Source organism: Sceloporus occidentalis, unplaced genomic scaffold (genome assembly GCF_023333645.1).
Source record: "Sceloporus occidentalis isolate IW3139 unplaced genomic scaffold, rSceOcc1.0.p SCAF_2, whole genome shotgun sequence".
Classification (NCBI taxonomy): domain Eukaryota; kingdom Metazoa; phylum Chordata; class Lepidosauria; order Squamata; family Phrynosomatidae; genus Sceloporus; species Sceloporus occidentalis.
The window spans coordinates 147,481,279-147,508,382 of NW_028316982.1; the positions used below are offsets into that span (position 1 = coordinate 147,481,279).

Below are 27,104 nucleotides of genomic sequence, written 5' to 3' on the forward strand. Positions count from 1 at the left end.
TTCCTCCTGTCGGACGACGAGGAGGTAGCTGATCAGCCACCGAGGTCTCCTTCTCCAGTTTTGCTGGCTCCACGCTCTCCGACTGATCCTCAGTATTATTACGACTCGGAGACGGACCAATTCTTCTCCCGGTCCCTAAGGAGGTGGCCCTCTCCAAATCCTCCCGAGGTCGGGACCGTCCCCGGGATTTGGACCAACCTCGCGACCAAGTGTCCCATCGTCGCGAACTTCCTGACCGACCAGGCCCATCGGCAGCGGCTCCATCCCGGCGTGTGGACAGGCCTGTCGAGCACCCCAGACCTTATGCTGCGGTGGACTTGGCTGTTTCTGACTCCGAACCCGAGCCTGTGGATTCGGAATACTCTTCGGGAGACGACGACCCGGCCCGGAGCTCTCCACAGCTCTTGCACCACCCAGAGACGGCCTCTCCTACAGATGATGTCAGGTCGTTCCTCGAGCATGTGATCAAGATGTCCAGGGCTCTGGACATTGACCTCCAATATCCCGAGGAAGAGGCCAGGGACCCCCTTGAACGCAGGGTTCGCAGCAGGGCCCACTCTACACCTCTGGTTCCCTTTATGCCGTCCCTGGAAGCCCTGGTCAGACGCTCGTGGGACTGCCCCTCCTCCCTGGTGGGGCCGCCGCGCAAGATCGAATCCCTTTACAAGGTTTCTGCCCCAACGGCTCCGTGGCTGACCTCCCACCCTCGGCAGAATTCTGCCATTGTCGAAGGTGCCCAGCAAACTGCGACCCAACGGCAAGCTGCTGTGCCGTTTGATAAGGAGGCTAAGAAGGTCGATGCCTTGGCCAGGAAGGCATACGCGGCTGCAGCACTGGCGGTTAAGGCAACCAACTACACCGCGTGTATGGGTGCATATATTCAGACCCTTATGGAAGGCATCTCCCCCATCGTGCCCGACGTTCCGGATGAAGCCCAGCGAACCCTCACTGAGATTAGGGATGAGACCCATTCTATCGGCGCATGGCTCATCACTGCTTCTAGGAACGTCGTGGAGTGTTCGGGCAGGGCCATGGCAGCTTCCCTCGCCCTGAGGAGGCACGCTTGGTTGCGGGGTTCGGACCTAAACGCCAACGTGAGGTCTACGATCGAGGACATGCCCATAGATGATTCGGGCCTCTTCCATGCTGAGACGGATGACAGGCTAAACCGGAAGTTTAGACTGAAGGCAGCGGCGAGGAAGCACGGTATGTCTGCCCCCACCCCTGCTCCATTCCGTAGGAGGTTCCGCCCTTGGCAACAGCAGCAAGGCCAATTCAGCAGGTCCTCCTACCAGGACCGGCAGTTCCAACAGCAGGGCTCTCAACGCCAGAGATACCCTTCCCAGTCTCCGTCATCCTCTGGTCGCCGCAACCAGTCTTCTCGGTACCGCAAGAACCGACGGCAGGACCCTGATCAGTCCAAAAAGAGGGCATGAGACCTTCCCGCGCACTTCGCCTCTCCCAGATACTTTTTGGACATTCTTAGGCCCTTTACCAACGTGTGGGCCTCCATTTCCTCCGACTCTTGGGTGCTAAACATCGTCCGCAGGGGCTATACCCTTGAGTTCGAAGAGCTCCCGACCACCGGGGCTTTCATTTCTACCCCACCCTCGGACACCCTTCTCGACGAAGTGCGCGCCTTACTGGACAAAGGGGCTATTTCCCCCCTAGCCCCCGATTCCTTCCATGCGGCCTTTTTCTCCAGGTACTTCACGGTACCGAAGTCCGATGGGGGCATTAGACCAATTCTGGACTTGAGAGATTTGAACCTCTTCCTCCAATACCGCCGTTTTCGTATGGTAACTTTAGCCTCCATTTTGCCTCTCCTACACCAGGGCCTGTGGTTCGCGACGATCGATTTGAAGGACGCCTACTTCCACATCGGAATTCGGGAGTCCCACAGGAGGTTCCTCGCCTTCGCCGTCGGCTCCGACGCCTTCCATTACAATGTCCTTCCATTCGGTCTGGCCACAGCTCCACGAGTCTTCACAAAGTGCATGGCCCCGGTGGTAGCTTATCTCCACCAAAAGGGTTACAGAGTCTTCCCTTATTTAGACGACTGGCTGTTTGTCGCGGACTCCCAGCAGGACCTTCAGGATGCAATTTCATTCGCAATCCGGCTGCTGGACTCTCTCGGACTGGTAATCAACAGAGAGAAATCACATTTCACCCCGTCCAGACAGATCAAATTCATCGGAGCCATCCTCGACTCCGAAAGATGCTCCGCCTTTCTTCCACCAGACCGGTTCCAAGCACTGGTAACATCACTCAGCCCCTGCATATCCCACAGAAGAGTCAGAGCCAGGGACGTCCAGATCGCCCTAGGACACATGGCGTCCACGACCTTCGTGACACCGTGGTCGAGACTTCGCCTACGTCCACTCCAGGCTTGGTTTCTCTCCGTCTTCTCTCCGATAGAGGATTCCCCGACCAGATGGTTAACGGTACCGAGACCGGTAGCCGCCTCTCTGGGTTGGTGGCTAGACGAACACAACGTGTGCGCCGGGATGCCCTTCCACCAGCCGCAGTCAGAGGTCACGCTGACAACCGACGCATCCCTAGAGGGCTGGGGCGCCCACCTCCTCGACTTAGTCGTAAAGGACAGGTGGTCGGACTCGGACAGCCTTCTTCACATCAATGCCCTCGAGATGCTTGCAGTCGAAAAGGCTCTGAGGGCCTTCGAACCCGCTGTGACAGGCAAGGTGGTGCTTTTGAAGACGGACAACACCACTGTGATGTATTACATCAACAAACAGGGTGGCACCAAGTCAAGCACTCTCCTCGAGATGACCCTCCGCATCTGGGATTGGTGCATTCGGAGACAGGTTCTTCTTCAAGCAATCCACCTGCCGGGAGAGGACAACGACTTGGCAGACCGCCTGAGCAGATCGTCCTCGGTGTGCCACGAGTGGAGGCTCCATCCAGAAACGGTCAGCGTCTTGTTCGACAGGTGGGGAACCCCCCAGATCGACATCTTCGCGACCGCTTGGAACAGCCATTGTCCCCAGTTCTGCTCCAGGAGGCCAATGACCGGATCCCTCGGAGACGCATTCGCCTTCCTGTGGACGGAGGAGTTCCTTTATGCCTTTCCCCCCTTTCCTCTGATCATCAGGGTGGTCTCCAAGATGATGTTAGACCACACGGACGCGATCTTGATCACGCCGTGGTGGCCGAGACAGCCCTGGTTCGCATCCCTTCTACATCTTTCCAGGAGGTGCTTTCTTCGTCTCGAACCTCGCCGGGACCTGCTGTCGATCCGGGACGGACGGATCCTCCATCCGGACATCGACAGCCTACCGCTGGTGGCTTGGAGAATCCTACCCTGACCGCCCTCCCTGACGCCGTGAAGTCGGTGATCCTGGCCGCGAGGAAACCTTCTACTCAGCGTTCCTATGCCTTTAAATGGAGGAGATTTTGCCTCTTCCTTGAACAAAAGGGCTTATCTCCGGCACAGGTGTCCACTCCAGTGGTACTGGAGTTTTTGATGGCACTTTTGGATGGGGGGCTTTCCCTCGCATCCATCAAATGTTATCTCTCTGCCATCTCCGCAAAATATCAGTTCGGGGGGAGGGTGTCTTTTTTCAAGGACCCCTTGGTGAAGGGGTTCCTGAGGGGTTGTGCCAACCTTTATCCTCCTGCCTCGATACCAACACCGGCTTGGAGCTTGGAGTCGGTACTGTCTGCCCTCCAATCCAAGCCCTTTGAACCGATGGCCACAGCGGACTTGAGACTATTGACTTGGAAAACCGCTTTTCTTGTGGCCATCACCTCTGCCCGCCGTGCGGGCGAACTCTGTGCCTTACGGAGGGACCAGCCCTTTCTGAGATTCCACAGGGACAAGGTAGTTCTCCGTACGGACATTACCTTCTTGCCTAAGGTAGTGTCCGCTTTTCACATGTGCCAGGACATTGTACTGCCTACCCTCGCGTCGAACCCGACGTCAGAGGAGGAGCGGCGTCTGCATTCTCTTGATGTCAGGAGAGCACTGGCATTCTACCTGGACAGAACTGCTGCCTTCAGTCGGTCCGAGAGACTCTTCCAGTGCTACTCGGTACCGAAGCGAGGGTTGCCTGTGTCTGCACAAAGGTTGTCCAAATGGGTGGCTGGTACCATCCATCTCTGCTATGAACTGTTGGGCAAACCTCTCCCTGGCAGGGTTCGGTCCCATTCCACGAGGTCAGTGGCAGCATCCTCTGCATTTCTGTCAGGGATCCCCCTCGAGGATGTCTGCAAGGCCGCTGTCTGGTCCCAACCTCTGACTTTTATAAAACATTACAGGTTGGACACCAGAGCCATCCGAGATGCAGCTTTCGGGAGGGCTGTGTTAGTTTCGGGGTTGCATTAATTGCACTACTGTTGGTTGTTTTTCAGCACTTATGTACATATGTTACTGCGCTAATTTGTTGAATGATAATTTGCACAATTTCCATGGACTGGTCTTGCACGACCTCTCGTCCCCTTCTCAGGTTTAGCAATGTTATTGCTATGTTTGGTCTGTACATCTACAAAAGGGACTGACTCTTTATGGTTCAAGGTCTTTATTGTAATAAATATACCTTTGGTTTACCATAGCTATGGTCTCAGGACACTCCCTCCGCCGCATACCTAAGCTTGTCAGTCTAACCCATTTGTATGATTCGCAGAGACCACGAAGAAGAAGGACAGGTTGCTCACCTGTAACAGTATTTCTTCGAGTGGTCATCTGCGAATACATACAAATCCCACCCGTCCGTCCCCTCAGTGTCCTGCTCTGATTGGCTCTCCATCGCCTTGCTTGGCGGAAAAATTGCGGAACTGGGGAAAAGAGCGGGAAGGCAGGGGCCTTATAACGGGTGGGCGGAGTTACCGCCAAAAAGTTTCAATATGTTGCAGAGTTAACTCTGCCCAGTGATTCCAGAAGGTTCCGAGCAGCACTGCGCAGGCGCAGTAAAACCCATTTGTATGTATTCGCAGATGACCACTCGAAGAAATACTGTTACAGGTGAGCAACCTGTCCTTATTTGGGCTCTAACATGCAGACTGTCCCATCCAGCACAACATGGAACTGGGAATTAGTCCAAAAAATTAAACTTTCCCCAGCTCTGAGGTTGTGATGCGAGAGATTCTGGCCCCAATCCAAACACAAGCCTTGATCATTTGTAGGGATATGTAGCTATTATGCAATATAAAGAAGTCTCATCTCCATCAGCAATTCTAATATTTGTATCACTTATGGTTTCATATTTGTATCATTTAGAGGCTTCCTGTCTCTCTCAGGAAATTTACCCTTTTTTTAAAAAAAAAGTGTCACGCTAAGAAATCACTGCCATGATCATCAAAAGTTTGTCAAGTTAAGCTTTCTGGCCATAAAAATAATGATGCTAGCAAAACTTATGGCTATAAAAATATACTGCAATGACCTCCCTATAGCAAGATAATGTAAGTGATAAAAAAAAAAACATTCAGTACAGCTTAATTAGTGGTTTAACACCAGTATAAAACAGATGAGATGCAAGTGGTCAAAATGCTTTTAAAAGTGATTTGTGTGCACAATTTATCTCTGCTTTATGAATTTAGGTTGCTTTGTTAAGCCAAAAACACAGCTACATGTATTGGATTTTACAGTCTGTCATGCTGAGCTTTATCAGCTTGCATCTCTAGTGTGCATGTTCCTAAGGTTGGAGATGGGTAATTTATCCATTTTTATAGCTAACTCATTTTATAACCCACAGTGCTATGCTTTTTAAGAATCCATAATACACCATCAGGCACAATAGAAGCTGTTTAATCAAATCCTGAAAGCCAATTCTTTGAAATAAACCAAACCAAACCAGATAATTCAAAACAAACAGAAGGATCATTTATGTACTTTTGTTTTGCTAAAATATTTTGCACTTCTTTTAAAATATTCAGTTAACTTTAAGAACAAGGGCTTAATAATACTAATAAGCAAAACAAAAGCCAAGACATCCATACTTTTTGGTGCTAGTGTATCTACCTGTGACCTTTCTAAAGATATGTTTCCTAGAGGTGTGTCTGGCAACTGGGGGAATAGATAGGCCTTGGATCAGTCTAGTAAGGTTCTATGTACATTCTGCTTGTACACCTCTCGCAGACGTCTGGCTGGTGGTGAAGATAACTGTACATTATATATAGATGTAAGTGCATATGTATATACTTATATATGTGTATGTGTGTGTGTCAATCTGTCTGTCTATCTATCTATATCCTGGTTTTTCTTAACTCATCTATGAACACCAGATGTGAGGAACATTTGGCGAACAACTCCCACAGCCTCTTACCACTGACCAGCTAAGGGATGTTAGAAACCAAAATGTTGCTTGGGATATTCAGTTTGGTTACCCGTGCTGTATGACAGTTATTATGACAGATCATTCAACTGACCACCTGTTGTAATAGTCAATAAGTGATCACCAGAAATGTGACTGAGCCCTAATATGAAGTAAACTGAGGTAAAGTCAATTCACTTGAGTGGCAAATGCGTCTAGGTCGGGGTGGACAAAGTGCAAACTGTGGGCTGTATGTGGCTCCCTAGGGCTGTTATTGTGGTGCTACAGAATGTCCCCAAATGCACTGTAGGAGTGTGGTAGACATTTCTCACAAAAGTTAAAAATAATTGCATGCATATATATATATATATGTGTGTGTGTGTGTGTGTGTGTGTATACACACACACACATATACATACACATATAATTTTTACCCCCAAATGCTTCAAAGTGTCTACTTTGGGGTGTGGGATGCATTTCCACCCCATTTCCCTGGGCCAAATTATGCCTCCATACCTGCAAAGACTAATTGGTGGGAGCAGGTGCGGCACCCCAAAATCTCAGGTAGTGGTGGTGGAGCTAATGTGGCTAAAATGAGTTACCACTTTCCAGGCCTGATGGTTTGAAGAAACAGAAATGAACCTTTACAGCTTTGTGAAAACTCATGCTTCTGTGAATTGGGACCATTTAGCTGAAAAGCTCAACCTGTTTGGTAATAAAAACGAATTTATCCCAAAGACTGCACTGGAGTATATGAGAAACAATGATCTTTTAGGCAACTATATTGTTGCCATGGATATAGATTTATATGCCAAAAGAAAAACAGAAACACTGAACAAATCTGTTTGTATTTGAGGTGCGTGTGCACATATACTCAATGTTTTAGTTTCCTTGTGGAAGAAACAGACTGTGCATCTATGGCCCGGTACAGATGGGCAAAATGTGGCGCGGCGGCGGCATCACTAGGGTTAAGGAGCACGCACCATGCACATGCTCCCTAACCCTAGTATGTACTGGCGGTGGCAAAATGGTGGCCACCATTACGACGTGACGGACGCATAGCGTCCACATGTCACGCCGCGCTTGTGATGTCATGAGTGTGTCATTTGTGCACTTGGGCGTCTCAAGTGCGATGCAAAAAGAACCCGCTTTTTCTGGGTTCTTTTTCCACCGTGGGAAGCCTTGCGGTTTGGCCGCTGAGGCTTCCCTCCGGCGTAAATGCAGGTGCCGGCAGGCCGTCCTTTTTGGGAGGTCTGTATCCCGCCTATATTCAGAAGGGTGCAGACATTTCAAGTACTTCAACCACAAAGTCTGGGAATTTGGAAAAATACCAGTGCACTCAGAATTCCCTTTTGCAGTTTTTTAAAAAAAGCCATGTCAGAAGAGCAAAAGAAGAAGAAAGAAAATTATATTCCTGTTACTGAGGGGACAAGAAATGTTATTATGATATTATGGGGAGAGTGGTAAGAAGTTATGGGCTGTTGCTTTTTTTAAAGAGCAGAGTTGGACAAACATCAAAGAGGCATAAATAAGCCCACAGTTTTTCTTTTTTTGTGGGGGCTATTAGGCTAATATTTTTAAAAAATGCTTCTGTCAAGCAGGCTGAAAGGAAGGACTGGTTATTCTACTGCCTACCAGCAGCAGCAGCCTACTGCATTCCCATGGTTGGTCATGGAGGAAGAGTTTCCTTTCTCCATGATTATCACGGAAACTAACTGGTTGGCAGAGAAGGAATGGAATTATCTATCCATCCATCCTCCACTAGCCATCTCATTTATCTTAGAATTACTGGTGTTTTGTGACAACTAGACAAATTGTTAAATTCAAGGCTGAAAAAAGGCATACCACAGAGAAATTGAGCTCAGAAGATGAGGCCATATAAACATTTTAAAATTCCAATTTAAGTACACATCATATTGTTTCTAAGGGTTTCTTCCACTCGGGACTATCTAACTGTAAATGAAAAGTATACATATCTGTAGTCTTATAAAACAGACAGGATATCATTTAAAAAAAGATGTAAACAAATCCATACCACACCATAGAATATATATTCAATTTACAAGGAAAGTAGCTCTCAAGTCTAGTCTTTGCTGGCCTCTAGTGGAACAACACAAAATGGCCAATATGTTTGTAGCTCTCCAGGTTTCCCAACAGGGGTGTTCCTCCTCCAAGAGTGTGAGAATGTGGGACACAAATGAGGAAAACGGTATTTATGTGACAGTTCCAGGCATCCAGCAAAAATAGTTAATATCTGTAATTCTGGGCCTCCTTCTTGAAATTAACAGGGCATGGTTTTACAGGCAGCAAGGGAGTATGTACCCTGTGTCCCAGTCCCCAGCCAGCAGGTGCCCCTCCTGTCACCTTGAAGCTGTACAGACATTGACCAGAATTACCATGAGGACAAAATCTTTGCAGCTACCTTTGTTTCATCCAAAAGAAAAGGCACTTGCATGGTACCATTCTGGTGTCTATATTTCTACTGTACTAGGTTTTTTCATCTGGAGGTCAGTTGACAAAGAATAGAATTGCAAAAAACAAGCTTTTTGCAGCAGTCATTTAAAAAAAAGTCTTCTCTCTCATGCACAACCTTCCCAACCCACTTTTAACAAATATTGCCACGTATGTACCCAAACTAGATGGTTTAGCTTTACTGCTTGGCAGAGCCACCCAAGTGATTTATTTTCTTACCTTAGGAACAGAATTTTTCTTCTGAGCAACAGACTAGTTCTACCTGAAAGACACCATACTTGTAACTCCCCACAACAAGCCACTTAAACTTTCTCAAGTGAAGATCCTAAAGTATTCTATTCATACTTTCCCTTTCCTCCATAATACTTGCATTTTTTGGAATGAACTATCAGCACTAAAAAAGTGGTACCATATTTAACCAAAATTACACAGGCAATAGAAATAGAGCATTCAGAACCCTGAATACAACTGTTCAGCAACTTGTTCACAGGGACAGAGAACCACTATAATAATGAGTGCAGAGAAATAGAAGATAACAAAAAAGGAAAAACAAGATATCTTTTCCACAAGATTCAAAAAAATAAAAAGGGAAATTTAAATGAATAGTTCCCCAGAGGAACACATTACATGACAATGTACAAATAAAAAGATGATGGAAACAATACACTGAAGACCTATATAAAAGAGAAGAAAGGATGACAGATTCATTCAAGGAAGAGCCATTTAAGGATGCATCTACAATTTCAGAAAGCGAAGTGGAAGTTCCACTCCATAAGTCACCAGGAACAGATAGTATATCAATACAGTTGCTTCAAGCTACAGAGACAGAATCTATTCTAGCTCTAACTAAAATCTAACTAAAAACAATGGCCCAGATTGAAAATAGTCAACATACATTCCAGTCCCCAAGAAAGGGGCCACCAGGACTGCAGCAACCACAGGACCATTGCATTGTTTCCTATGCAACAAAGTGATGCTCAAAATTCTAAAACAAAACCTTTTACCATACATGGAGTGAGAAATGCCAGCTGTCCAGGTTGGGTTCAGGAAAGAAAGCTTCATGAGGGATCATATTGCAAACATATGTTGCACAATGAAGTGTTCCAAGGAAATTCAGAAGAAAATATGCCTGTGCTCTATAGATTATAGCAAAGCCTTTGATTATGTACCGTATATACTCTCCTCCGGCACCTAGGAATTGACTGGGAGAGGTCCAGAGAAGGAGAAACAGAAATGCTATTTCCTCCTTTCCATTCTTCCTTATAGCCCCCTAAGTTTTACCCTTGACTTATCCACGGGTCATATCAAAATCCAGGATTTTCACCCTGAAACCTTCCCTTGACTTATACATGAGGTCGACTTATACTGAGTACATATGGTATATCATAAAAAACTATGGGTTACTCCTCAAGAAATGGGTGTGCCACATTTGATTGTCCTGACTGGTATTCAGGACAAGGAGTTACTGTTGGAATAGAATACAGAGAAACAGAATGGTTTCCAATTGGCAAGGGGGTCAAGCAAGCACCCTATCTATTTCACGTGTAAATTGAACATATCATACATAAAGTATGAATTTACATCATACTTTAGACTCAGAGAAAGGAGATATAAAAACAATTTACAATGGCACGATATTACTAGCAGAACTTAGCAAAAGCTTGGAACGATCACTGAAGGAAGCAATGGAAGAAAGTGTAAAGGCAGGTTATCAGTTGAACATTAAGAAAACAAAAATACAGTGGACCCTCAGTATCTGTGGTTTTGATATCTGCTGATCTTAGCAACCATGGATCGAAATGAAGAAACTCTTTTAAACCTTTGATGGCCAGGCTGAGAAGCAGTCCCAGGGCACTAGGGGAGGCTGAGGCAAGCCGATACCTGCCTCCCCCATGGAAGTCCATTCATCCACAAAGCCACAGTCAGAACTGCCAGAATTTAAACTCCTGCTTTCCCACTTTCTCACAAGGAAGCCTCTTCCAGAATTTAAACTCCTGCTTACCTACTTTCTTGCAAGGAAGCTTCATGTAGAATTTAAATTTCTACTTACTTTCTAACAGGGAAGCTTCTGACAGAATTTCCATCTGATATATCTCCTTGCTCCCACTCCTTCTGCTGTCTCTCTCTGAGGTGGATTGGTGGCAAAGGAGTTTGAAATCTGGCAGAGGCTTTTTGATGAGAAGGTTGAGAATGTGGGAAACAGGGTCAGTAAAGGGTTTAAAATTTGTCAGGACCTTTGTGATAGGAAGGTGGGAAACAATGCAGGAAGAATGCCTTCCTGGTTCCCAGACCCTGACGCTAAGATAATTATAAATGTTAAATACTGACTTGAGCATCTGTGACTTTTGGCATTCACAGGGGTTTCTGGAACCAAACCTCCATGGATACTGAGGGCCCACTCTAATGGCCACAGATTGATGAAGACATTGAAATAGTTCAAGATTTTCCATACCTTGGGTCAGTCAATCAAGAGTGGAGACTACAATCAAGAAACTGGAAGTAGAAGAAGAAAAGTAAGACTTGGAAGGGCAGCTGTGAAGGAACGAGACAAGATCTTAAAGTGTCCAAGATAGATAATTAAATACTATAATTACAATGATCCCTGCCATTGTATTTCCAGTTTCTACGTATGATTGTGAAAGCTGGACACTGAAGAAAGTTGACAAGAAGGAAATCAACTCATTTGGCATGTGGGTCTATGGATACTGTGGACTGCTAAAAAGACAAATGAATGGGTCCTCAAGCAAATGAACCCTTAACGCTTCCTAAAAGCCAAGATTACTAAACTGAGACTGTTGCGTTTTCGACATATCATGAGAAGACATGACTCTAGACAATAATGTTTGGTAAGGTAGAAGACAGTAGAAAAGAGGAAGACCACATTGCATATGGTCAGAATTAATCAGGAAAACCATGGCCCGGAGTCTTCAAGAGTAAGGCAGTTGATGATAGGGTTAAATTAACTAGAAGAATCAAATTAAATTAAAATTTATAAAAAATATATTCTTGCCTCAAGAAGAAGAGCCCTCCCTCCGTCCCAACTGTCATCATCAGACCTGGGAGGGAGTGAAAAAGACAGGCCCAATTCCATCATGCCTAACTGTGAATTTCTGTAACCCACGTTGTTCTCTTTTATTTTATTGTATTGTATTTTATTGTATTCTCTATATTTTTATTGCTGTAACTCACCCGGATTCCTTGTGATTGGGCGGGCTATTATTATTATTATTATTAGGGTGACTTGGAAGTCTCTCCTTAATAGAATCGCTATAAGTATAAGTTAACATGATGGCAGTTAACAGCAAGATAGGCAAAGAAAGCATAAATAGCTGATGTTATTTATACTGTAAATCAAGAATGGGCCAATTTTAGGCTTGTAGAATCTGCTGCATTTTTTTTTATCAGAACCACTCACTCTAGGTCTACCAGAAGCAATACAATGATTCAACAAGGCTGGCATACATGTTGAATGAAAGACAAGGACACCTCTGAGCTCATGCTCAACCCAGGAACCTATTTGCAATACCAAAACCAAACATGCATACAAAAATAAGTAGAGGTATTGAATGCAGGATTTACAGTACAGTACTTCTAAAAAAATGTGACAGGCCTGCAGTGTTACTTCTTCTCTTTAGCACCTTCTTTTCATTGGTTTAGGGCATTTCACTCTAGAAAATATTATCTAAAGAGACCATACAGATTTTCATGCTCCAGAATTACTCTGGCTTCAACATCAGACAAAAAGATATTATCATTCTGTAAAACTGAGGCTATCCAATAGAACACATGGAAGATATCTAGATTCCATTAACCTGTGCTTGTTTCAGCATATGCCTGTAAGACCTTACTGTCATTGCTGACAGTAGCAATGACCTTGCTATGCCATTGCTGAGGTTTATAACTTACCACTCTTTTAAAATCCTCTTCGGCTTCATCAAACTTTCCTTGCTTAAGCAGCAGATGTCCCCTTTGCAGCCTTGCCTAAAATGAAGGAAACAGTTCTGTAGCATGCAAATAGCCAATATATTGTAATAGTTATAGTGTCAAATTAAAACCAGGCTTAGAGTGCCAGACTAAGGCGGGGAGAGCCAGGTTGAAATCCGGACGATGTCATCAAGCTGACTCGATAACTAGGCACTATCTCTCAGCTTGAGTATTATGAGGATAGCATGGAAGGGAAAAGAACCATATAACCATCTTGAACTCCTTGAAAATAAACCAATGGGATCCTTCAGGACAAATATATTCAGCTCTCCTTCATTCTCTATTTAAAACCATCAAGTTTTTATGCTCCCACTTTCTCATCCTTACCCTTGACCTCACAGCACCTACTGTGTTCCACTTTCCAAACATCGCTATCACACAGTTTCACATACTATCTTGCAAGTTAATGGGATTTACAAGTATCTATAAGCATTTACAGGTTCAGTAGCTATAAATATCTTCAGAGTTCCTCGAACTCTTACCTTGCAGAATTATCAGACTGCCAAAAAAAGAAAAAGAAATCCTGTCACTGGAGTGAGAAAGGATTTTTTCTGATGGTGTAATGTGATTTTCTGCTATGACTCAAGACAATATGGAAAAATACAGTGTAGATTCTGAAAGGTCTTGATTCTAATTCTATCATGACTTAAGCACTGGTGGGAATCATGCAGCCCTCCAGATGTTGTTGGATAGCAAATCCCAACAAAACTCACTGGTGAGGGATGATGAAGCTTGCAACCCAACATCTGAAGGGCTGCATGATTCCCACTTTTGATCTAAAAACATATCTTTCTTCAAAGATTCACCAACAAAACGATAACATTTTAATATCAACATTTTCAAAATGATTAGTTACTCTTCTCAGAGGTATTAACAGCTTCAGGTTTACAAATGTTTTGATTTATTACTTCTGAAAGACTAGAAGCACTAATATCATTATTAACATTATTTATTCAACTACATCAATGTACATGGAGATTTACAGAATAATCAGAAACACTATATGTATATCCTGGCCACAATGATCAACACTTTGAGAACAGCAGAAACTGAATTAAGAATCCTCCTTAAGAACTAAAATAAGTCCTTTAAGAATCCAAACATATACAAGTCCAAATTTTGCTGAAGTTCCATTACTGCTTCAGTTACAATAAATCTCTAGTTAAATAGAAAATAGCTGCAGTGGAACCTCTCTCTTTTATCTGACTCAATTGTTACTTCCTGCTCCTACCAAAACATCAATACATTGCATAGTAATCACTGCCTTACCATTCCATCAGGTACAGAATTAACATTCTGAAAATACTGTCTTCCCTGCTAATGTACCTTTTTGTATTCTACAATTGCTAAAATTTTACTTTACATTTTAACCTGTCCAAGTTATAGGATAATAAAAGTTTTCTGTTGGATTACACCACTTACTGGGGGGGAAAAGAAGATGAAGAGACTCCCATTTAAAAGGCAACATAAAAACAGAGACGAAAAGCCATTTTCATCCACCCTGAAGGAATTTTGGAAAGCGTTGCTTACCGATGTGAAATCCTGCTTTAATTCAACCACCTTGCTTAAGTCACGAATGGCAGCTTTAGATTTGCCCATGGCTAAATAGACTGTGGCTCTTCTGTAATACGCAAGGTAGTTATCAGAGTCCCCTTCTGCAAGTGAAGAAGTAGCAATCAGAACATCGCCTCCAGCCACCCAAAGCTTTGGATACGACTAAGCTAGCAATAAGGAGGAATAATGGCACCATAACCAGAATTTTTAAGCAGTTTCACATCAACATTTAATTAACTGAAGGAGTATTTCCACAGGACAGCAACAGTTTAGATTGCATGCATTGGCATGTATGAACTCAAATGTAAATTTGAAAAATCATAGGAATGCGACAGCATCTACGTACCCAGGTTATTCTTTGAGGCTTCAAAAGGTGTGTATTGAAGTGCTTTCCTGCTGTGGAGTAAAGTCAAGCCCCCTGTGTGCTAAAGCTTTTTATCTCAAACAGCAGGCTCACATTTGGATGAGTGTTTTACATTTCTATCCCTAGCTCCTACATCTCCCCTTTGAAGAAGGCCAAATAATCATCTCAATCAAGATTAGCAGTGGAATGATTGGCTAAGCATCTCCACTAATTTTGCTGATGCCGCAAACTTTTAAAAGGCAACAGCAGAACAGAGAACACGTATTGAGACTCTCCTGATCAAGACAATGGGAACATTATGGGATTGTGACTAGGACAAAACACCCACAATAAGAATGCTATATTTTGTGGGTTTTGGCAAAGATGGGTTTCTCGACAGCTTCAATCGAGGGCTTCTGTTCAGTGCTTAAATGGGAAGGGGGGATGTAAAGGAAACATTAATGAAATCCAGGAGTTTTGCTGTTAACTCTCCCTAGTTTCAGCCAAATCATTCCCAGCTACAACCATCTGTAGAATCACTACAAAAAGGCAAGGATGAGTCCCTTTCCACCTCTGAGTGCTGTTCTCTTTGCCAAACATTGATTGTGTAGGTGCTTCTGACAATATTTAGCTCATCTGCCAACATTTTTTTTGTGATATGGATTTGATTCTTTGCCAGTCTTTTGAGGGGGTCCTGAGTAACATTCGAACTAAAAAAAACCCCAGAAAATGGATCACAGGAATGCTGCCAAAGGTAGGATAGATATCTTTTCTCATACAAATACCTTTGAATTTAAATATTAGGATTTTTTTTTAAAAAAGCTCTGAGTTAAAATTCAACTAAATTTAAGATGAGTTCTGCTCCTTTCCACTTCTTCCACACTGCTGAACATGTACAATGACGGTGCGTCTTCTTTGCAGCAGATCTGCAAGGCATCCAAGAGGACAGGGCAGCAGTTCCCAGGATTTGGTTCTCCAGATGTTTTGGACTTCAGTTCCCATAATTCCTGATGGCTGGCCACATCGGCTGGGGCTTTTGAGACCTGAAGTCCAAAACAAATGGAAGACCAAATTTGGGAACCACCAGGTTAGGGGGACAGGGGACCTCAGTCTATCAACGTTCTTTGTTCCAAATTATTGAAGATAACACTTCGATAGCCTGTTCCTGTTACATGAGAAACAATAAATCATAAAAAGAAATTAAACAACTACCATAAATGTATAAATACCATACTTATGTATATAAAAGAAAGAAAGAAAGAAAGAAAGAAAGAAAGAAAGAAAGAAAGAAAGAAAGAAAGCAAGCAAGCAAGCTGGGGGAAAAACCCTCATTTGAAACTAAGGCCCTATACAGACAGGCCCAAATAAAGCTGCTTCGAGTCACTTTGGAGGTATGGTGTTTCAATGATGCATGCGTCCTTAAGAGTCTGGAAGCTGCACCAAAGCTGCACTCCAGTCCTGCCAAGACATCTAAGTGTCTTAGATGTCTTGGCAGAATAAAGATTTGTTCTATTCCAAGTTCAGACGCAAAGAGCACGACAGGCCTTGAAGGAGTCTCTAGGAAACCTATTCTCAGTTTGAAACAGCAACAGGGAATGCTCCATGTACCTGCTTCCAATTCTAAATTTGTCAAAAAAATAAAATAAAACTGCAGCCTCTGTTAGATAAAGGTCATGTTCCTTTATTTATTTATTTATTTATTTATTTATTTATTTATTTAAACTTGAGGTTTAAATGGGCCTGCTGCTGTTCAGAACTGCATGGGACTATTTTCATATTTTTGTAAAGATTTCTTACTATTCTGCTATCATTTTAAAGCATTCTCTGAAAATGCCAGCCACAGATGCAGGCGAAACGTCAGGAATAAACTCTTCCAGAGCATGGCCACGTAGCCCAAAAAACCCCACAAAAAACTATTTTAAAGTCTGTTGGACAATATGAAGCATTACTTTTTTAAAAGTCCTACAGGGCTTTAACACAAAGGGCTAATTTGTCCAGCCAAATAATTGTTAATCATCTGTGGAAACTTCTAAGTCTTTTTCAGGAAGGTCAGTCAACAGAAGTATTGATTCAGCTTCAGTAGGTAAATGAATAGAGAGGCTGACTGATCTTGGTTAATTGTGGGGCCTTATATCCAAAACAGCAAGCATAACTGTCTGCTGATGTTACCTGTTGTTCTTCTGCAAAAACATGGAAAGGATTTCCCTTATTATTCCCAATGGAGGTATGTCAGAAGTTGCAGAAGATACGGGTCAGAGTTAGACTGGGTTTAAAAATCAAAACAGTTTTCCCACATTCCCTGTGAATCCTTCATTAAAAGTCCCTTGTTCCTATGGGCTACCACAAAGATAGCAAACATGTGGCCTGCCAGATTTTGGACTGCAATCTTTCACCACTGACTATACTGGGAGTCAAATGCTAACAACATCTGGAAGACTTTAAATTTCCCAGCCCAGCTCTACTGTAATTAACCTTAATTAATCGCAAGCATGTATAAAGGAAACAATTGAATATTCTTTCACTGCTTACTCTTACTTCTTCATCCCTTCCTCAAGTTTTTTTGTCCTTTAATGGTTTTTAGATTCCAAGCTATAAAACATCTTATGTTTTCTAAAACAGGAATGAGGATGATGTAGCCTTCCAGGCGGTGTTGGATTTTACCTCCTATCTGTCCTGGCCAGAACAACCAATTGTAAAGCATCATGGGAGTTGCAGTCCAATTAACATCTTGGGGAAATGTTCTCCATCCCTCTATGCAAACTTAAGATTCAAAGGCAGCATAAACTAATCTTGCTAAATAATACATTCTGTAGAGTAAATAGTGGAAAAGAAAATATTCTAAAACTGGTCTGAAGCTACACTGTATGGAAATTTCTGCTTTGGGGACAGACAGCAACTTTTACCACCAATTCCCACTACCCTCATACCCTTCAAAAAACTTTCTGCTAACTCCTCAGGCCTCAAGCTAATAATTTAAGTGTTACCCTTAGAGGAAAAGGAAATTTAAGTGAGATATGCAGCAAAACTGCTGATCCTGGAACAGAAAATACCAACACAGCCTCATCAGTTACTCTCTGCCAAAGATTTAAAGTGTGTGATTACAGACACAAAATCACAGACAGCTGATATATACTATCCTTCAGTCCCACCATCTCTTTGCATCTAAAAGAAACCAAAAACCTCTTATCACATATATAGAAACAGTTCACAGTTGAGAACCGCAAGATTTTTTCTAGTGCATAAAAATGGATGCACTTGTGCATCAGCTCAGTAAATTGGCAGGACCAGGCCCAGGTTTTAACAGAAATACTGCAGCTAAGAACAGCTCTCAAAATGATTTCATCACAAAGCAAACCTTCAGACAAAAACACTTATCAGCAGTGTTCCATGACCATCCTTATCAAAGGGACAAAGGGGGGGATGGAATCAAATGATTGGGAAAAGAGATAAAAATTCTTCAAGTAGAAAAAGTCAAACATTAGTTATGTCCCTTGCTACTGAAATAGTGCTACGTTAAGGAAAGGAAACCTTCTCCATGTTTTGCCACAACCCAGAAAATACGTTACAGTCCCACATATAAAGAAAATTTCTCCCAAGCCAAGTCAGACTTTCTGCTGCTTAATATGGGATCTATGTGAAACACAAGAAAATCATTTATTTTGCAGTTGAGGCAGACATGCCATTAAGTCTCTCCCTTGCCCCCCAAAAACAACCAGGAGGTTTTCTCCCATCTCTCCTATAGAGTGTTCAGTTTCAATGGAGCTACAGTACTTGACTTTCTTAAACTGGAGTTTCTTCAATGTTCAAACTGGGAAACTTTTATTTAAGGGATGCTTTCTTTTTAAAATATTGAGACATCAGCAAGAGGGATGGCACACAGGCAATAAAAATAAAGGGTGATTTTGTTGTCAAAAGTATCTGTAGTCTAGAGTTTACCTTGCTTGAGAGGGAGAAAGTGCTGATTGCATTTCAGTCACAAAAACCAAACGCACAGCTATAGGATGGCTTGGCAGTACTATGTGCAAAAAGGATTGTGGGTTTATTGTTGACACAGCAATGTGACACTGCTGCAAAGAAACATTAATAAAACCACAGCTCCCAAATAAAGCTTCATCTGGAGATTGCATTCAGTTCTGGGGGCCTCATTTTGAGAAGGATATAGAAAAGTTGGAGAAAGTTCAGAGAAAGGCTACAAGGATTATGAGGTATGGAGAACAAAACATTTGAGAAGTTGAAGGAGCTAGGTGTGTTCAGCTGGGTGAAGAGAAGACTGAGAGGCAATATGATTGCACTATTTAAATACTTCAAGAGCTGTCAGAAAGAGAAGGGAGCAAGTTTATTCTCTGCTGCCCTAGAGGATAGGACTAGGTCTGACAGTTTCAAGTTATAGGAGAGCAGATTTTGATTCAACGTTGGAAGGAACTTCTTGATAAGAAATGATTCGGCAATGGAACCACTTGCCTAGAGAGATGGTGAGGCCTCTTTCTCTAGACATTTTCCCAAAAAAGGGTAAAAAGCTACTTGCTGAGGATGTTCTTGCTGGAGATCCTGCACTGGACCCAATGGCCCCTGGGGCCCCTTCCAACTCAGTGATTCTATGACTATACAACAAAACACATATTATTGAATGGCATTCTTTAGATACACACCTATGGCAGCGTGAAAGTGAGACAAAGCATCTGCTAGCTGCCCAGCTGCCAAAAGCTTCTTTCCCATTTCAAGTTGTTTTTCTACTTCTGCATTTATCCCACATTCTGCTCCTGAAAGAAGAAAAATACATTTATGTATTAGAAATTCAATTTATTTTTTAATCTGAATGGAGCTGACACCACTAAGTTATCAAGAGAACCTAAGAATTTAAGTAAAAACTAGAACACCTTGTTCTGCACAAAGGCACCAATCCCACTGCCACCACCAAGTTCCTAGTCACCACACTTTAAAGAAATGGTAGAAACTCGCCTTGTGCCAAGCAAGTCTAAAGCTGTGTCGGTCTGGTAATGGGGCTGTAGGATAGTGGCAAAAAGTTCCAAGTCAGTTACTTCTATCTCTGAGAAATTTATTTCATTCTCTTTTTTCAGTTCCCACACTGAAGATATGGAGCAAATTTAGAGGAAAGCTTAAACTGCCACTACATGTGCAAAGAGGACTCAAACTGTATCAGTGTCTATATACACTGACTGAGTGTATAAGGGTTGAGTATCCCTTATCCAAAATGCTTGAAACCACAAGTGTTTTGGATTTTGATATACAAATACATAAAATGCTAGGGTAGAAGTGGTAGTGGTAAGTCCTGGCCGCCAAATGTGCATTCTTCAGGCTCTCTCATCTCTAAGGACAGGGGGGAGTGGGAGGGATATGGCATGGCCAAGTTCACAGCCAAACTTTGCACAAGCAGTGGCTGTAGCTACACTGCCAGCCCCCAGCCAAAATGGGGTCTAGAATGGGATGCAGCAGCAGATGCTGGCAACCATCTCCAACTATGACTTGACAGATAACCCCCTGCCAAATAAACAGCCTACCGTCGCCTCTCTAGTGGTGCCCTGTCATGTCAGCACTCAAGAAGTTAAGAGTTTAGAACATTTTGGATTTCAGATGTTCAGATAAAGGATGCTCAACTGGTCTTCACGAGTAAAAAAAACATAGTAACTTGCAAATGCACACCACATATTTAATTTAGGGCCCAAACAGACAGGCCAAAATAAAGCTGCTTCAGGCCACTTTGGAAGTGTGCTGTTTAAATGATACATGTGTTCTAAGAGGCCAGAAGCCACACCAAAGCCATGCTCCAGTCCTAAGGACTGAAGTGCAGCTTTGGCACAACTTCTGGCCTCTTAAGATGAAAATATAGACCAGATATTCTTTCATCCTGTCAGTGTTACAGGTTTTTGAGAAAAAGCAGAACTGGAAAGATTTTTTATTTTCTACGTAATACAGTTATCTTACTTAGCCCGTTTGGCTTACATATTATATTCAAACACATTCAAAGCTTGCCGTGGGAATTATTTTAATGATATATTTGTAAAATGTAAAGAAAATAGCATATATTTTCCTTATATTTGAATACCACACATACCTAAAGAGAGCTGAACCTCATACGCTGCTGTTGTTGTGGTGTGTGCTTTCAAAGCATTTCCGACCTATGGTGACTCTAAGGTAGACCTATGAAGGGGTTTTCTAGCAGGTTTCTTCCGCAAGTGTGTGATTTGTCTAAGGTGACCCAGTAGGTTTCCATGGATTAGCTTGAATTTGAACCCTGGTTTCCAGAGCAATAGTCCAGCATTCAAACCACTACACCATGCTGGCCCACTTGTACCTCATGTATCTTATATCAACAGTTTAACTTCCTTTTGCTGAGGTATGATTGTAGTACCATAAACTTCACTCAGGAGTTTATCACACTAGCAAGACCTCATGGGCAAATGGGATTTAAACACGATTTAAAGCAAAGAAAACCCAGAAATGCTTGAAGTTTATCACACGATGTCACAGTTAACATGAAATAACGCAAAGTTAAACTGCAGTTAAAGCAGAGAAAAGCGGCACCTTTTTACTTTCAGAACATCCCAAAAGTAAAAGCTGCCGCTTTTCTCGGCTTTCCTGTGGTTTAACTTCGCATTATTTCATTTTAGAAGCAATTCGGTGTGATAAACTCCCTGAATTTGCAAATTTTGTTTAAATTTCAATGTACTTTACATTCCGTTTAAATCCCATTTGCCTCGCTACTGTGATAAACTTCTCAGACACTCTCCGAACTACTTACCAGTTTCATTTCAAGCTGAGGAAAAAAATATTCTGCGCAACTAATTGAACATTTTATTTCACATAAGGTCATATGTGAGTCTGCGGCACATGCAACTTATCACATTTCGTCTTGACTGCTTGTCCTTGTGACTGATTGGGAAGCAAGAAATGTTGTGAAATAAAAAGCAAGTTTAACAGTGTGTTCATTTGTTTGCCTATTCCTTTAATCATGAGAGTCTGTCAAATGCTTGTCTCCTTAGAAGAATAACTACTAGTTCTTAGTAGAATAACTACTAGTTCACATCCTACATTTAGTCTATCTAACATGACTGACTGCAATACAACACCCCAGAAAACTATGAACACACACCCACATACACATTATGTTCCTCTCCTACTCAGTCTGGGCACCAACATCTGCCACTTGCTTTGAGATTATTATTCTACCTATTCATTACTCCAGATTCTTCTCCTATTATTTTATCCGAGCTTCTTCATTCAGGCTGCATCCCAATATGGTATAAACACTTACACAGAAGCAAATTATACTAAACTCAATGGGATTTCCCTCTGAATGGACATGCATAGGATTGCACTCTGTTTCTTCATGTTAATAAAACAACTCAAGTTAAAAACACAGACACAGGCAGAGGGAAAGCATGTTTACATGATGCTGTTTGTCCTGTTTGTTTCCCATGCTCAGAAACTGAAGGTAAAAGGAAGTGAGACCATACAGACATAACGAAAATCCATTTTAAAAGTAACACAGCAAGGACGAACAACATCATGTGAGTGGGAAGTTTATGTCACATTTGCTAGTTACCTTTTAGGAGCAATATGAGCAGGATTTTTTCAGATTTTATGTCATTCTTTTATAAATCCTTTCTAAAGAATTAAAGAGTAACAAAAACCAATGAATAATCTAATACTCAGAACAGAGCAAGGCATGAGGAATAACAAGAACTACCTTTTTTCCACACTGATGAGCCATGGAACGTGTTGATTTTACAAAGTAACTTTGCAGGCACTGACTATGGCTTAGTGCTGATTGAAATTATTTGTCATATTATTTAAAATATGAATAATAAGTGAATCAAAATAGGCACTGTATATACATAACGCAAATTTAACAGGTGTGGTCCCATGGCATGCTTTCGGTGGGGCAACCAATGCTAATAAATGCAGCTGTACTTTGCAGCAAACATTTTAAAAGAGAAGGAAGAATCTAGGGTGTTTTTTCCCCTTTTACTTTATAGTCTTGCACTGATTTCCAAATCAAAGTTGCCATTTTCAAGTACAAATAACTTTTCCCCTCTAAGAGTTCAACAGACTCACTGAGCTCTGACAGCCAATATGATGGTTTTCTTCCCCCATTTCACGCATCATCACGGACAATAAAAACTCTGGAGGCCAAATTACATTATATCGGCACAATCTCTTCTTACCTCATGCATGCCCACAAAAAATATGAAGTGAGGTTATCTGGGTGTTATTAAGAGAGAGAAAAAAAAACTGAAAGCAAAGTTATGAGAGTGTCTATGGAGACCATACAAGACTATTACTTGAGATGAGTGAGCTATAAAGAATTCAGCTTTATCTTACAAAACCAGAGCCAGTGTTTATATAGCTAGAAATTATAGATGTGGGTATGTATGCGTATACCTCAAGACAAAGTATAGATTTGCTGAACTGCAGTTGCACAGGTACACGCATTGAATGTAAAGGCAGTTTACACGTTTGGAACAACCACACATTGCAGCTGTTGAGAATACCCCATTTTGGAAGAAGCAGAAAAGCTCCCCACAAATAGGGTTGCCATAAGTGAGGACCTCCAAACCGGGACAAATGTAGGACAAATGCAGGACAACATTTTCAAATGTAGGACACATTTTTTCCCAAAATGGAGGACACGCAAAAAAATTGAGGCTTTTTTAGAAATGTTAATATAAATGCATGTTTCTTAGGCATGATCAAAATGGAGGACATTTTGACATTATTTGTAGACAGATCACGGAAATGTACTTCCCTTTCTGGCCAACCCCCTCTCCCCATTCCAAACAGCACATTTGAGCATTGAACATGGCTTTATTTTAACATTGCCTCTTGCATATTTCAGAGGCTTATTCCACAACCAAACCCTTTGGTCAAGGGACTTTGGTTTTCCTTCATTTTGACTTGTTTTGTCTGTATTCCTCCCCACTAAATAAAGGAGACATGAAATGGAGTTAATGGGTACAAGTTATTCAACAAAAAAGTCTTGTGAGACTCTGTAGGCAAGAGGTGCACCATGTTAAGAACTGCATTAAGCATACTTAGGCTGCTGCCACACTGCTTTCACTCTCATCACTCCATCCTATGGAATCCTGGGATTTGTAGTTTGTTGTGGAGCCAAGGCTGGGCTTTGAAATCTCAGGCATAAGAGAGGCAAAAGGCTTGGGCTGCATCTACACTGGAGAAATAATCTGGTTTGAGACCACTTTAACTGCCTTGGCTGAATGCTATGGAATTCTGGGAATGGTGGTTTGTTCCAGCACCACAGCAGAATGGCAGTTAACCCCTGGAAAGCTCTCTGACCAAGGTGACCAATGCCCTCACCCCAAAATGTAGGGCACCCAAGCAAAAATATGTAGGACATGGCCAAAAATAAAAGCTAAAAACACCCATGTACTTATAAATCCATGCTTCTTAGCCATGATCCAAATGGAGGACATTTTGAAATGTGACAGAAGAGGGCATGTCCTGGAAAAGGAGGAGGATGCCTGGTCACCTTGTCTCTGGTCCAAAACACACTGCAGAAAGAAAACAATGCTGGACTGAAATGCCCAGAGTTCCTCACCAAGGCTGCATCCACACTGAGGAAATAATCCAGTTTGAGAGTGACTTAACTGTCCTGGGTTAGTGCTGGGGAATGCTGGGAATTGTAGTACATTGTGGCCCCAGAGCTATCTCTGACAGGGAGTCCCATAACCCTCCAAACGTAGTTGAACTGCAGTGCCCAGAATTCCTCCCCAGGTGCATCCACACTGAGGAAATGGTCCAGTTTGAGACTGCTCAGTGCTGGGGAATCCTGGGAATTGTAGTCTATTGTGGCCTCAGAGCCATCACTGACAGAGAAGTCTCAATGTCTCCCAAACACTAGCATTCCCAGGATTATTATTCCTGCAGTGTGTGAGAAAGATATAAAAGCTAGGGACTGGATTCATTTGGAGGATCTCTGTGTCCAAAACACACTGCTTGGACTGCCAGGGCTCAGTGCTATGGAATCCTGGGAATTGTAGTTTATTGTGGCGCCAGAGCTCTCTGACAGAGAAGGCCAAATGCCTCACAGACCCCAGAATTCCAGAGCATTGAGCTTTGGCAGTTAAAGGGGTCTCAAAGTGCAGAGGGGGGGGGGGAGAGAGAAAAGCCAGGGAGAGTGAATGAGCTCTGAGAGGAGGAGGAGGAGGAGGAGGAGGAGGAGGAGGGAGGGAGCCAAGGGAAGTGGCCAGGACCACCAGAGGAGCCCCTGCTTTTCCTCATCATCGCAGCCTTCTCACTGCTGGCAAGAGGCTCTGCCCCCAGCCAGGCAACGCCTCCATTCAGTCTCCTTTTGTCAAAAGAGCTCTGGTGCCACAAGAAACTACAATTCCCAGAATCCCATAGCACTGAGCCATGGATGTTTAAGGGGGGGGGGGTCAAACTATTTCTGCAGCCTTTGCAACCCTTCTATTATTTACCAGCAACTTGCAAGGCAAAATCTCTTCCTTCCAAGCCACTGAAAACCAACCCAAGTGGAGGGCTGATTGCTTCTTTCCCATTGGTCAGCTTCCGGAGAAATTTGCATATTACAAGGAAAGGTGTTTAGGGCCTCAAAAACGACCCTGTGATAAAGAATTACAAGAATACTGAGCGGTAGACATTTAAAAGATGAGGAGGCATTTAGACTCCCAGGGAAACAGGAACGACTGATGGCCTTTTTTTCTTTGCTCACTGTAACCTGAAAGTAATGCCTCTTGCAGGGTATATATACCAAGTGGGCTGGCAGTAGCTCTGAGTGGCAGATGTCTTGAAGACCTGCTCTCTAGGCTAAGCCAGGCAGGGAGGCAGGGAAGGGTGGCACACAGCCATGGGGAGGGCTGGAGCTGCCTCCAGGGCCTTGCTGGGGGGGAGGTCCTGGGGGAGGGGCCAAACTGGGGCGGGGCCACCGGGAAAGTCCCGCCCCCAGGCGGGATATGGCAAGCCTACCCACAAAGGGAGAAACAGAGGGGTTATTGAAATATTGAAAATAATCCTAGTAGAATTTGGGTTGAATCCATGTTGTTCACATGCATTTCAAATGCACCTGAGTAAGGGTGTGTTTTTTTTTGGGGGGGGGGTTGCCCAAAAAACTCACTTAACCCGGGATAATCAAGGTCGAGTTTTCCCCCAAGTTTTTCTAAAAGATTTATACTGCTGGCTGTGTGAATAACCAATGCACATAATGCCCGGGATAAAACTCTGCATGCCTTGAATATGTTTCAAATTCATCTCCATTCATCTTTATTCACAGTGCTGACATGTGAGCAACCGAATTTGCAGAGATGTGGTTCCGATTAAAAAAAAACACCAAAATGTGTGAGATTATTTACATAATTGCCGCAACAAAAACAACATCTGAATAATCCACTATTTATCTCCTTGATGTGCTAACTTTCTAATGCAGAGACCATCATATGTGGAGAACACAGATCACTTGCAGGCTAAAGTGGTCCATTAGAGCACTACCACATGGGGCCTAAATACCCTAAACTGGCACCAGATCCTGGCTGATCTAGGAAGCTAAGCAGGGTTAGTTGGATGGGAGACTACAGTGATTACCAAATGCTGTAAGCTTTATTTCAGAGGAAGAAACTGGCAAACTCATCTCTGAGCATTCCTTGCCATAAAAAATTCATGGGGTTGCCATAAGTCAAAAGGTGACTTGAAGGCATGTGCGCATGCGCGCACACACACACACACACACACACATTCTGAATATGTACAGGAATTGTTAAGATTTTTTTATATATATCTCCAAGATACTTCTTTGAAAGTTTAACAGATTCCATTCAATCTTGCTTCTGATTAGATATGCTCAGCATTACATAATACAAAGTGACAATACAGTTGGCCCTCCGTTTTTGTGGGGGATCCGTTCCGGACTGCCCTGCAAAACAGGAAGCCCACACATATTCAAGCCTCACAGGCTTAGGGTTGCCATTAGTCAGGACCTCCAAACCAGGACAAATGTAGGACAAAATTTTCAGATGTAGGACTTTTTTGGGGGGGGGGGGTCCTACATTTGAAAAAGAGCCTTGCTGAGGGGAGGATTCCTTCTGCGCTTGGGCTCCTCTCCCTTTCCCGGCCTCTGTGGAGGCTTGGCCTTCACAGAGGCCTGGAAAGAGGGAGGAGAGCGCCTGCGATCGCCACGATCGCGGGCGGCCCCCTCCCTTTCCCGGCCTCTGTGGAGGCTTGGCCTTCACAGAGGCCTGGAAAGAAGGAGGAGAGCGCCCGCGATCGCCGCGATCGCGGGCGGCCCCCTCCCTTTCCCGGCCTCTGTGGAGGCTTGGCCTTCACAGAGGCCTGGAAAGAAGGAGGAGAGCGCCCGCGATCGCCGCGATCGCGGGCAGCCCCCTCCCTTTCCCGGCCTCTGTGGAGGCTTGGCCTTCACAGAGGCCTGGAAAGAAAGAGGAGAGCGCCCGCGATCGCCGCGATCCCCCTCCCTTTCCCGGCCTCTGTGAAGG

The 27,104-nt window shown here is 43.4% G+C and overlaps 1 protein-coding gene across 1 annotated transcript in view; it reads right to left on the reverse strand.

The window, feature by feature from the left end:
* The window catches only part of LOC149319135 (dnaJ homolog subfamily C member 3-like), a 52,735-nt gene that overhangs the window by 22,020 nt on the left and 3,611 nt on the right, over nt 1–27,104 (reverse strand). The window contains exons 2-4 of the mRNA XM_089511169.1: nt 19,272–19,382; nt 14,256–14,380; nt 12,648–12,722 (exon numbers count right to left, since the gene is read on the reverse strand). Of these exons, the coding sequence (XP_089367295.1) occupies nt 12,648–12,722; nt 14,256–14,380; nt 19,272–19,382 (311 nt within the window). The remainder of the gene's footprint in view (nt 1–12,647; nt 12,723–14,255; nt 14,381–19,271; nt 19,383–27,104) is intronic.